The 13,510-nt window shown below is 36.4% G+C and overlaps 1 protein-coding gene across 1 annotated transcript in view; it reads right to left on the bottom strand.

Moving 5' to 3' along the window:
* LOC118829601 (cilia- and flagella-associated protein 43-like) overlaps window positions 1–13,510 on the bottom strand; it is a gene marked incomplete at its 5' end in the record, with an annotated part of 163,249 nt that overhangs the window by 28,292 nt on the left and 121,447 nt on the right. Inside the window, 3 exons of the mRNA XM_036736554.1 lie at window positions 678–764; window positions 1,842–1,949; window positions 5,701–5,820. Of these exons, the coding sequence (XP_036592449.1) occupies window positions 678–764; window positions 1,842–1,949; window positions 5,701–5,820 (315 nt within the window). The remainder of the gene's footprint in view (window positions 1–677; window positions 765–1,841; window positions 1,950–5,700; window positions 5,821–13,510) is intronic.

Below are 13,510 nucleotides of genomic sequence, written 5' to 3'. Positions count from 1 at the left end.
ACATCTCTGCTTCAAAATTCTGTTGTGTCCCATTCATAGAAATAACAATATAAGAAATGTATTGGAGGTTCATTGTGTAGAGTGTTAATTCGTATTGCAAAAGGAGTCACTAAAGTTTTTGTTAATTGGTGAACTTCCCAGTGCCTTAAAATGTTACTTGATAGAATTATAGAACTCTAGATCTAGAAGGAGCTTTTGTGATCATCTAATGTAGTGGTTTCCATATAGTGGTTTGCAAACCACTTGGGAGTTTGTAATAATGTTCCAAGGGGTTTGCAATAAAATACTTTAATGGCTCCTTAAGCAGTAAATAATTGCAGAATGTAATGAGTAGTATACTAAATTACTCTTGGGTTCACAACATATTTTTGTTGAAAAGGGTTTGTAGAACAAAAAAAGTTGGGAACTACTGATCTAATCCAATCCCTTCATTTTAAAGATCCCTCTACCTGAGGCCAAGACAAGGGCAGCAATTTCCCAAAATTCCATTCACATACACTTTTTGAGGAATTCATAGAGGCATAAAGTAAGTTGTACCTATATTTAAGAATCAAAGTAAAACTCGCCATAAAAGAAAATCTGTGAGGAAATTCTATTCCTTTCAGTTCTTCCAACTCTAGACATTCAGAGATAATTGGTTGAATATATACAAATAGTTAGGAATAGATGATCCTTACTTTGTCCTCTATAAGCAAGCCATCATAGTGATCTCTGTATGTATCAAGTTCTTCACGAGCTTTGTAGATTTCATCTGTAGTTAATTTCTATAACAAAATCAGGATTAGCCGAATAGAACAAGACATATTTTGAAGACAATTAAATATTCTGGAAACAATAAAAAGAACAAGAACTTTCCTAAATGTGTCAATGGAGCATACACTTTCCATTCTTTAATATTGATGAGGTAAGACAAACCAAAAATAATTTTCAGAAATAAATATTCTAACAGTTGTCTAAACAGTTCAACAAAGCCAGAAATCTACAAAGTGTCTCAAATGTACCACATAGAAGTTCATGTTCAAATCTAATTTTTATTTTAAAGAAGCTGCAATAGCTTTCCTATTCCAAGGAGTCAACCAGTTCACCTAATTCCTGCCCTTCTTGATGTGTTTAGGAAAACCTGAAAATGTTAGTGGTATGAATAGACAAAATGTCTGCTGGTGAAGAACTGCTTCACTGGCAGCAAGTCATATAGCACCCTGGACAGGATCAGTTCAGGACATCAGTGTTATTTAAGGGTTTCCAAAATTCTGGAAACTTATTATTTTGCCTGAAGACATTGTGTTTGAAAAAGACCCTTGTTTAGACTTGGATCTTAGAATTTAGAGTTATCAGGGAACTTAGAGATCTGCATTATGTAGAAAGGTTATTATCAGTGATTAACACAATCATGCTTAGAGTATGCATGGCTTTCTGATATAAACTGCAGTTTACAAGACTTTTCATTTCTGTATTATATCACATTACGTGTCATGTCATATCACATCAGACTACTGGGCATAAAGTAATCTTATAGCCCATTTGGTTAATAGTGATCGCGAACATGGTCCAGTCATAGAACTGTGGAGACTACTATAGGTGGATGCTGTCACATAGCACAGAGCAAACTTTAAAGGCTGTAGATTATAGGTTCACAGAATTTAGAGTTTGAAGATACTGAAGAAATATTATAGACCCAATCCCCTCATTTTATAAATGAGGAACTAGAGATGTTAAATGATTTGAGATGAGATACTGGACCTTGGTACATGGGAAAAGAGGCATAGAGTAAAAAGTTTGGAACATTTACATGAGTACAGATCATGGTGGCATTTCAGTAAGAAAAAGACTGTTATGATTACTTTTTCTTTTTGTTTTCTTTCAAGGAAGCCATGCAGTTCAGATTCTCTTGTTGTTAGTTCTTCATCTAGCAGTAAAGAGAAAGTAAGGCTGGCTATTTTTAATTCCTCCTGTGGAAACATTAACAATGGAAAATAGATTAAAATTGTTACTTGAGGAAAGCCCTGAACCTTCAGATAAAATAAACCGAAGACCACTTAAAACTAAAATACCATTTATTGTAAAAAATGTGTACAAAATTTTCTAGTAGTTTTTAAAAATAGGGAACTGGACACATAAAACTATATTCAGAATAGTATAGAATTCATTTCTACATTAGGAGTGGTTGGCATGGTGGATGGGAAGGAGAAATAGAGGGAAATACCATGAAAGAAGAGGAAAGAGGTACTTGGAAAACACTTTCTGTGCTCCTTTTCGGGGATCTAAATCCTATCCACTCTTCAAGCCCTAGTTCAAGATTAGCATCCTCCATGGAGCCTATACTTCTCCAGACCTCATTGTCCATTCAGAGCTTCTCCATCATTCCAACTTGGACACATCCATGGGGGTGGGAATATACTTTGAATTTCATTATTATCCATAGCTGGGCCTCATCTACAATCTTGACTTCCGATGTTCTCTTCTTTGGTTAAAATATGTCCTCCTATCTCTCCCACTTCTTCGTTCTTTCTTAACTGATCTTTTATCCTCCCTGAGATTCTCAGGTCTCTTCATACCTCTCTAGGCAGTCCATCTCACTTTCCTTCCTTCCCAATTTTTACCTTATAGATGATTAGCTGAACCATAATAGTGCTCCTCACCCTTGAGTTCTTTACTTCCTTGTTTTCCCTCCACCAATTGCCATTCTGTGCAATACTGGAGAAAGTCAAACAGCTGTGTCATTTAAATTCACGACAAATTTATGTTAACTAATCTCAACTGGGCCCACCTTGCTCCAAAGCAATGCTTTTCTCTCTTTTCCTTTTTTTAACAGTATCTATCATGCATGCTACTTCACCTGTTTCAAACCTCTCATCTCTTCTCAGAAACCTCTGCCACCCTAATCCCATTTCTCAGTGAAGAATTTTGTCTCCCACTTTACTGAGAATATCAAGGCCATCTGCCTTGACATTTTTCATCCCTTATTCATATTTATATCCTTTTCACCATTCTCCATTATTTTCCCTTTTACCCATCACTGAGTAGGGGTTGTCCTTCTCTTTGTCAAGGCTAACTTTTCTATTGATAATAGCTACAAATAATAGCTAGCATTTATATAGCCTTTGGAAGTTTGCAAGGGTTTACATGTAATAGCTCATTTAATCCTCAAAACAACCTTAAAAGGTAGGTGATGTTATCCCCATTTTATAGACAGCAAAATGGGTGACAAAATAGGTTCAGTGACTTGCCCATGGTCAAACAGCTATTAAAGTGTCTGAGGTAGGATTTGAACTCAGGTCAATGTTCTATATACTCTGACACCTTGCTGTCTTTATCCCTGATACATTTTGCTTCCTAAAAATGCTAGTTCATTCTACTCTTTTACTTGTCCCTGCCATTGCTTCAAACTATATTTCTTTTCACAAACTCCTAAAAAAGTTATCTATTCTCATTACCTCCACTTTAATCACTCCATCACTTTTCAACCCATTAAAAATCTGACTTCTCCCCCTTACCACTTGACTAAAACTGTTCTTTCTAATGTTACCAGTGATTTTTAAACTGCTAAATCCCATGGTCTTCATTCAAGTTCTCATCATATTTGACCTCTCTTCAGCTTCTGATACTGGTATAAGATTAGGCCTGGTGGTCTTGAGATCCCAATAATAGTTTTCCCTTAAGGGAGGCTGTAAGCTCATAGAACATACTCATGAAAAAATGCTGACAATAACATTTTTGAAGGTTGGTATAGCTGTGTCCCCCAAATAATATTTTGTCTACCCCCAGCTTGCTTTTCTCTCTGATAACCCTCTAAATAACTTTTTGCCCTGACCCAATATGCAATTTGGCCAGCTCCAGGGAGACCATCCAAAAATAGTATAAGATCTTCCTTCCCAGAAAGAGCACTTTGGAGCATAGCCTGCCTTCCAGCTGGAACACCCCCTTTCTGCTGAGTGAACCCACTTCTTGGTGCTCCCGAACACAGCACTGCCCTGTATGAGTTATGCTGTATGTTAGTGTGTATGCCTGAGTTGTATGTTGAGTCCTCTTTTCCTTCTCCATTACTTGCAATAAAACTTTGCGTTGTGCTAGCTACTGTTGTTTTATGTGTTATTCTCAGCACCCTACCTCATTAAGGGTTGTTTCCCCCATGTCTTTGGCAAGGCCATGGGCCTTTCCTTAGATGTAAACTGGGTACCAACACAAGGACTTAACCTATTGACAACCGTGTCTACACTGGGGGAGTATGACACTGTGAACCCAGGTGTAAAAAGCACGAGTCAGTGGAGGAACCCTACATCCTTCCAGGAGGAACTCTCATGCCAGAGGACTGTCTCAAAACAGATGTAGTCACTCCCTCACTCCCCACTATGCATTTTCTCTATCCTTGGCTTCTGTGATGTTCTCTCCTGGTTCTCCTATGTGTCTGCCTACTCCTCAGTTTCCTGTGATAGATTGTTATCTATCTCTCACTCCAAGCATGAGTATGGCCAAAGCTTTTGTCTTAAGCCCTCTTCTCTTGTCTATATGTATGCCCTTATTTGGTCTCATTAGTTCCCATGATTTCAGCTATCATTTCTACTCAGATGACTCTCAAATCTATATATCCAGGTATAATACCTTTCCTGAACTATAACCCTGTCTCACCAACCACTTGCTGGCTATCTCTACCTGAATATCCCATAAGTATTTCAAAGTCAACTTTTTAAAAATAGAACTTATCTTTTCCTCTAATCTGTTACTTATCCAAACTGCCTGTTTCTGTTGAGGCTATTTTCATCCTCCTAGTCATCTTGTTTATAACCTTGGAGTCACTTGACTTTTCCCTCTCTTTCAATCCCTATTTTTAATCAAATTTAATGCTACTTCTTGACATTTCTACCTTCAGGCTAGTCTTTTTAAAAAAGTCAGTCCCTTTTATTCCACTCACAGCCAACCACCACGGTACATGACTTATTCCCATTTGCTGGACTATTATAATAATTTCCTAAATTTTCTTCTTACTTTCAGGTGCTCTTCTCTCTAATCTGTCTTTTTCACAACTGCCAAAATAATCTTCCTAAGGTACAGCATGTCACTTGATTCCTCAAAAATGGCTCCCTCTTGTCTCCAGGATAAAATATAACTCCTTATCTTGGATCTTAAGGCCATTCATAACCTGTCAGGTAATTCTAAACTTACCCCATATTATCTCCCATACACTCTAAGATCTGGGGAAACCAGCCTCCTATTTGTTTCCTGAAGTTAAGCATTCTTTTCCCCTTTTCTTTGACTTTTCATGGCTTGTCTCCTAAGCTTGGAGTTAAGCCCCTTCCTCACCTTTACCTTTTAGAATACCTAAGTTCTTTCAAGGTTCAGCTCAGGGGCCTCTTCCTATTGAAATTCCTTCCTGTTCCCCTTAGTTGTCAGTTTGCTTTCCATTCTCAGATCACTTCATATGTTCTTCTCCAAGCACATGTTGCATTATGCCAGTGTAATTTAAGTTCTTTACGAGCAGGGACTGTTTTAGACATGCTTTTGTATCCTCAGCATCTAGCACACTGCCTTGTACATAGTAGGCACTTAGTTAAATTAAAAAAAAAAGGAATTACTGCTCATTTCTCTACCTCAGAAATTTGAGTGAAAGGAATTAAATCAGTGTATCATAACTACATGTGGTCAAGGGTCAGATTCCCTATCCTTGGTTTGAGGCTTACTTACGTTCATGAGCTTTTACTTTACCTGGTTGATAACCATATCACATTTCACCTTGCTTTTAAAGAGTCTGTTTAGATGACCATCAAAAGTTTGTGTTGTTTCTTGAATAGAGTTTTGAAGCTTCCTTAATTCAGCATCCAAGGACTAAAATAAAGAAACCAATAAAGTTAACTTTTAGGAGTCTGTTTGTCACAAGATAATAAGAAGAGCTGGTCATAGTCAACCTCAGCTTAATCTTTCCAATGGACAATGTTGACTGAACTGCCATAGGGATTCACTATGAAGTGAGCATCACTAAGGATAGCCTTTGGCCCTGGAGTGTCTTGATTTTTTTTCTTAAAGAAATAATATAACAATTAAGATTTATAGCTTTACAATTTGCAAAGTGCTTGCATATATCATTGTATTTTTGGGTTATCAACAAGTATTTATTAGGTGTCTACTATGTGCTAAGTGATGGGGAAACAAAGAAAGGCCAAAAAGTTATTTGATTTTATTTAATAAACCAGTTTTAATAAGCTTTTTGGGTTTTGTGAAAAAGTTATGCATGCATGTATGCATATAAATATACTGCATTAATTCACAAGATGCTTTGTAATGATTCTCTAGTTGTTTTATGTTGAAATGTTTTGTCATTCCATCTAGCTCGTAAGTTCCTTTAGGACAAGAAATAAAATATCTTTTAAATCTCTGGCAACTTGTAGTAAAGAATTGGATACCATTAAGTGAATAAATGGCTAAGACGGATATAAAAACAGAGATTTTGCTTTTATAAAGCCACAGACCAATCGTGGGTTTTAAAAGTGTGGTTACTCAAAAGGATGTGATATCAAGTCGAGCATTCTTTGCAGTGATGTAGATCCCGACTCATACATGCTTACTTATTCTGTGCAACTATCCATGTCCTTCCATGAATGGGCCACAGAATGTCCATCCATCATGGCCAAGGCCTTCTTTTCCTTCTTCTGACATCTTGAGGATACCGGCTATCTAATGGTTACCTCTCTTCCCACATAACTAGCCCTTTTTCTTTTTTCACTCGTTTTCTCCCTCCATAGAGCCCTCTTGTAATGCTTCATTCTATGATATCCAAGCACAAATGTTGACAGATTTTTACCATGATTGAAAGGCTTTGAATGTACTCCTGGCAACAGAATGAATCTGCTTTCAGTCTTGGTAGGTGAAGGGAGGCTCATTAGCATTAAGTAGGCTGGCTACTTGATTAATTATTTGGCCATATCAGCTAATGTTTTTAAAAATGGTTATAGTCAGAAAAATGTAATTTAAAAATCATACTTTAAAAATAACTATCTCTAATTTTGCTTACTACAAAAATTCATATTCACAATTACATTTGATAGAATAAGAGCTCCTCCAATAGATCATAAACTCCTTTAAGACAAGGACTGTTTCATTTGTCTCTTGAGTAGTCAGTGCCTCGCGCATTGTCTGACACAAAGTAGGCACTGGTAAGTATTTACTGATTGATTGAGTAATTGATTGCATTAGCTAAACTCATTTTTATAGCAATGACTTGCACTCTAGTATTTCTTCTACGGTGATAGAAAATTCACATGGCGACTTCTGGGAGCCAAGATGGCATAGTAAGTGGCAAATCATTCTAACTCTCCCTTATTTATCTCCAAACAATCATAAAACAGCTCCCCAGAACAAATCCTTGAGCGGTGGAGACAGGGTAAAGACAGGATGGAGCGGCCTTTTAGCTTAGAAGACTTGAAGGATCAGCAAGAAAGGTCTGCTTCACGCAGGTAAAAGGGAATATAGGTATAGGACAGGAAGCACCCCAGCAAACCAGCAGGAGATTCTGAACCCCAGTGTGGTGGAGCAGGCAAATGCCAATACCAGGGCCCCCCATGTGCCTTAGCATAGCCAGGGAAATTGATAGAACCCAGCTCTAAGAACTACCATGTGTTTCAGTGTAGCCCCAGGCAAACAGGTATCCTCCAGCAGCCAGGCCTCCTATGCTTCCATGGGGGTCTAGATAGGGATCTGGGCAAGTAGGTATCTTCCAGCACCTGGACCTCCATGTGCTTCAGCACAGCTGAGATAAAACAGGAATCCTCCAGGGGGCAGACCTCCATGGGCTTCAGTATAGCCCCAGGGTAATGCAGAAAAACCCGACTAGGCACCACCACTAGGACCCCAGCTCAACACCAGATAAGCTCCCTGTGGCCTCCAGCAGCACCTACCACCCCCTATGTCACTCCTTCAACACAGCACCAGACACAAGGGTTCCTTGTGGGCCTCAGGGCAACATCAGCATAGCACCAGGTAAATAGCCAGGGCCTGCCACCATTGGCCCAAGAAGCTAAGTGCACAAGAGCCCTTTCCACTCTGGGAGCAGAGATCTAATTTAAAAGAAAGAAAAGAGGCCAAAGAGCAAAAAACAACAAAAAAGAAAGTTATTAGGGTGAAAGGGAAGATGAAGATACAAGCTCAGAAGAGGAAAACAATGTCAAAACCCCAAAGAAAAACAGGAAATGGTTTCAAGCCCAGAAAGAACTTATGGAAGAACTCAAAAAGGAGCTTAAAATCATTTCAGAGAGGTAGAAGGAAAATCGGGAAAAGAAATAAGAGTAATGCAAAATAATTAATAAAAAAAGAGCCAACAGCTTAGAAAACTACTTAAAGAGTACAATTGGCCAAATAGAAAAGAAAGTACAAAAGCTAATTGAGGAAAACAACTCCTTAAAAGTTAGAATTGGGCAATTGGAAGCTACGGACTCTGCATCATCAAGAATCAATCAAACACAGTCAAAAAAATGAAAAAATGGAAGAAAATGTAAAATACCTCATGGGAAAAACAACTAACCTGGAAAATAGATCCAGGGGTGATAATATCAGATTCATTGGACTATCTGAAAGCTATAATCAAAAGGATGATCTGGACAGCATATTTCAAGAAATTATCAGTTAAAACTGCCCTGATAACCTGGAACCAGAGGGCAAAATAGGCATTGAAAGAATCCATCCATCACCTCAGCAAGGAGATCCCAAACTCCAAGAGACATTATAGCCAAATTTCAGAACAATCAGGTCAAGGAAAAAAAATCCTAGAAGTGCCAGGAAGAAACAATTCAAATATTGGGGAGCCACAATCAGGATCACGCAGGACTTAGCAGTTGCAACATTAAAGGACTGGCAGTCATGGGACATGATATTCTGGAAGGCAAAGGAGTAAGGACTACAGCAAAGAATTACTTTCTCAGTGAAATTAAGCATAATAGATGAAAGGAAAAAATGGTCATTCAATGAAATAGAGGGATTTCAAGCTTTCATAAGGAAAGACCAGAACTAAACCAAAAATTTGACCTCTAATATCAAGACCCAAGGGAAACATAAACAGGTAAAAAAGGAAAAAAAAACATAAGGGATTCAACAGAACTAAAGTATTTACATCCCTACACAGGAAGATGATACTTGTAATTCTTAAAAATTGTATCACTAATAGTACAGCTAGAAGGAATATACATAGGGAGAAGGTATGGTATAAGGTGAACTTGAGGGAATGACATAAAAAATTTAAGGGCTGAGAAAGAGGAATACACTGGGGGTGCAGAAGGAAGGGAGAGGTAGAATGGGGTAAATTATTTCACATGAAAAGGTGCTGAAGACATTACAGTGGAGAGGGAAATGAGAGGTTGGTGATAAGCATCGCTTGAACTTTACTCTCAACAGTATTGGCTCAAAGAGGTTATAATATACACAGTCAGTTGAATATAGAAATCTATCTTACCTGAGAGGGAAGTAGAAGGGGAAGAAATCAAGTAAGGGGTAGGGGGATTAATGGAAGGGAGGGCAGATCAAGGGAGGTTGTACATAGAAACAAAAAAAAGCAGGGGAAGCAATCCTGATCTCAAAGTAAAAGCAAAAATAGACCTAATTAAAAGAGATAATGAAGGAAATTACATCTTGCTAACATATATGCACAAAGTGGTATAGCATCCAAATTCTTAAAGGACAAGTTAAGTGAGTTATGGGAAGAAATGGACAGCAAAATTATACTAGTGGGTGATCTCAACTGTTCCCTCTCAGAACTTGATAAATCCAACCAAAAAATAAGCAAGAAAGAAACTAAGGAGGTAAATAGAATATCGGCAAAGTTAGATATCACAAATCTTTGGAGAAAACTGAATGGGAACAGAAAGGAACACACCATTTTCTTAGCAGCATATAGCACCTACCCAAAAATTGACCATGTAACAGGGCATAAAAACTTCAAAATCAAATGTAAAAAGGCATTACATTCAACAAAGAGCAGTGGAAATATAGATTGAAAATTAACTAGAAACTAATAATCTAATCCTAAATAATAAGTGGGTCAAAGAACAAATAACAGAAAGTATATTTTATTAAAGTCAGTGACACAATGAGACCAGAGTTCCATGGGATTCAACCAAAGCAGTACTTAGGGGAAATTTTATTTCTCTAAATTCTTGGATCAACAAAATGGAAAAAGAACAGATCAATGAATTGAGTGTGCAAATTAAAAAAAAAACTAGAAAAAGAACAACTGAAAAATCCCCAATTAAACACCAAATTAGAAATCCAGAAAATTAAAGGTGAGATTAATAAGGTTGAAAAAAACTATTGAGCTAATAAATAAACCTAGGAGGGGTTTTATGAAAAAAAACAATAAAATAATAATAATAAGCCATTGGTTAATTTGATTATCCAGTATCAAAAATGAAAAGGGTGAAATTACCACCAATGAAGAAGAAATTAAAGCAATAATTAGGAGCTATTTTACCCAATTATATGCCAATAAATCTGGCAATCTAAGTGAAATGGATGAATATTTACAAAAATATATACTACCTAGATTAGCAGATCAGGAAATAGAATACCTAAATAACCCCATCTTAGAAAAAGAAATTGAACAAGCCATTAGTGAACTCCCTAGGAAAAAAATCCCCAGGGCAAATGGGTTCATGAGTGAATTCTATCAAATATTTAAAGGACAATTAATTCCAATACCATATAAACTATTTGGAAAAATAGACAAAGGAGTCCTGCCAAGTTCCTTTTATGACATAAATATGGATGGTGCTTATAAACCATGAAGAGCTAAAACAGAGAAAGAAAACTATAGACCAATTTCCCTAATATCAATGCAAAAATTTTGAATGAAGTACTAGCAAGGGGATTATAACAACATATCACAAGGATCATACACTGCAACCATGTGGGATTTATTCTAGGAATGCAGGTTGGTTCAATATTATGAAAACTATGAATATAATTGACCATAACAACAAAACCAACAGAAATCACATAATTATCTCAATAGGTGCTGAGAAAGCTTTTGACAAAATACAGCCCCCATTCTTGTTAAATACACTAGATAGCTTAGGAATAAAGGGAGTGTTCCTTAAAATGACAAGCAGCATCTACCTAAAAGCATCAGCAAGTATTATTTGTAAGGGAGATAAACTAGAAGCCTTCCCAGTAAGATCAGGAGTGAAACAAGGATGCCCATTATTCAACTATTAGTTGAATTATTAGTATTATGCATATTATTCAACATAGTACTAGAAATATTAGCTATAGCAATAAGAGAAGAAAAGGAAATTGAAGGAATTAGGTTAGGCAATGAGGAAACAAAACTATCACTCTTTGCAGATGATATGATGGCAAACTTAGAGAAACCAAGAGCATCAACTTCATGCAATTTACTTGAAATAGCAACTTTAGCAAAGTTTCAGGATATAACATAAACCCATATAAATCACGAGAATTTCTTTATATGAAAAATAAAGCCCAGCAGCAAGATATAGAAAGAAAAATTCCATTTAAAATAATTGTAAACAACATAAAATACTTAGGAGTCTACCTGCCAAGACAAACCCAGGCATTATACGAACACAATTACAAAACATTTTTCACACCAAGTCAGATTTAAACAATTGGAAAAAATCAATTGCTCATGGGTAGACTGAGCCAATATAATAAAAATGACAATTCTGCCTAAACTCTTTTACCTATTCAGTACCATGGCAATCAAACTATCAAAACAAATTATTTTATGAAGCTAGAAAAAATAATAATGAAATTCATCTGAAAGAACAAAAGGTCCAGAATATCAAGGCAATTAATAGGAAAAAAAATTCAAAGGAAAGAGGCCTAGCAATACCAGATCTCAAACTATATTATAAAGCAGTAACCATCAAAATTATCTGGTACTGGCTAAGAAATAGAGTGGTGGATCAGTCTAATAGACACAAGACACAGTAGTAAATGATCGTACTAACCTAGTGTTTGATAAACTCAAAACCCCAGCTTTTGGAATGAGAACTCACTATTTGACAAAAGCTGCTGGGAAAACTGGAAAACAATAGGACACGAACTAGGTATAGACCAATACATCACAATGTATACCAAGATAATGTCAGATCATGTACATGATGGTACGTATATAAACTATATCCAACTGTCCGCCATTTTCAGAAAAGTGGAGGAGAGGGAGGGAGAAAAATTTGGAACTCAAAATCTTATAAAAATGAAAGCTAAAAATTTTCTTGACATGTAACTGGAAAAAAATAAAATATTATAAAAAAGAAAATTCACATGGCAAATATGATTGCAAATTCTTGTGTAATCTTACAAATATCTCTTCTATCAAAGAGAGTAAGAATTTACCCTGGATAGATTTTTTAAACTGCCTGTGCCTCCATTAGGAGAAAGGATAGTAAGAAATGGGTGGCATGATAGTTATTTTTTTAAATTTCAAGGTATAAGTTTGCTTAATTGCTTATTAAACTCAGAAAAAAACCTACAGCTTGATTTGGGGTACCTGCAGAAAGATTTCAGTTCTTTTACTTATGGATTTAAGTAGCATTGTGACTTAGCAAAGATTCACAAAAAGAAAAAGAACAGTACTTTTAGTGAGGTTCTAGATATTCCAGTTTCTAAGATTGGAAAGTTCTTTGTGTCTCTACATAGATAGCCTTCTATCCTATAAAACTGGGAAATACTCTTTTTCTTAAAATGGGCCTAAGTACAACTACAATTCTGAGTATAAAAGTTTCTGTTAAGGTATTGATGCTAAGTTAATAAACATCTGAAACTAGTGGTGAACTAGTGAAACATATGGCTTTATCTTGCAACAGCCAAGGCTATTCTTTTTTTTTCTGAGTTATAAATTTATTTTTAGTTTACAACACTAAGTTCCACAAGTTTTTGAGTTGCAAATTTTCTCCCCCTTCCTCTCCTTCCCCCTCCCCGCCAAGGCAGCATGTAATCCAATATAGGTTCTACATATACTTTCACATTAAACTTATTTACACAATAGTCAAGTTGTAAAGGAGAATTATAACCAATGGAATGAATCATGAGGAAGAAGAAACAAAACCAAAAAAGAAGGGAAAAAAGAGAGCAAATAGTTTGCCTCGACCTGCATTCAGACTCAATAATTCTTTCTCTGAATGTGGATAGCTTTTTCCATCATGAGTCTTTTGGAACTGTCATGAAACTAGCCAAGGATATTCTGAATGCCTCCAAAACAAGGACTTTTAAACACACACTAGATATGTCATGTTAACTGCCTCCATTTTGGGGGGGGCATTTAGACCCTCACTAACTCTTTTCAGTCATCATTGTAGCCCTGAACCCTTGTTTATTTTCACCTTCTTTACATGCGTCATCTTATGGTCAAATACATCAGAATAATTTAAGAACCTCAGAAAGAAAGAAAATATGGATGAAAAATAAGGCTCAGAGAACTTGTACCTAATATGCAACAGCAGTAGGCTGACAAGCCAGCATACCCTACTGGATACTTCATTATTTTACTAATTTCACAGAAGACTGAAAA

This window comes from Trichosurus vulpecula, chromosome 8 (genome assembly GCF_011100635.1).
Source record: "Trichosurus vulpecula isolate mTriVul1 chromosome 8, mTriVul1.pri, whole genome shotgun sequence".
Classification (NCBI taxonomy): Eukaryota; Metazoa; Chordata; class Mammalia; order Diprotodontia; family Phalangeridae; genus Trichosurus; species Trichosurus vulpecula.
The sequence above is the reverse complement of the archived record's forward strand: the minus strand, read 5'-3'. Positions and strand labels throughout refer to the sequence as shown.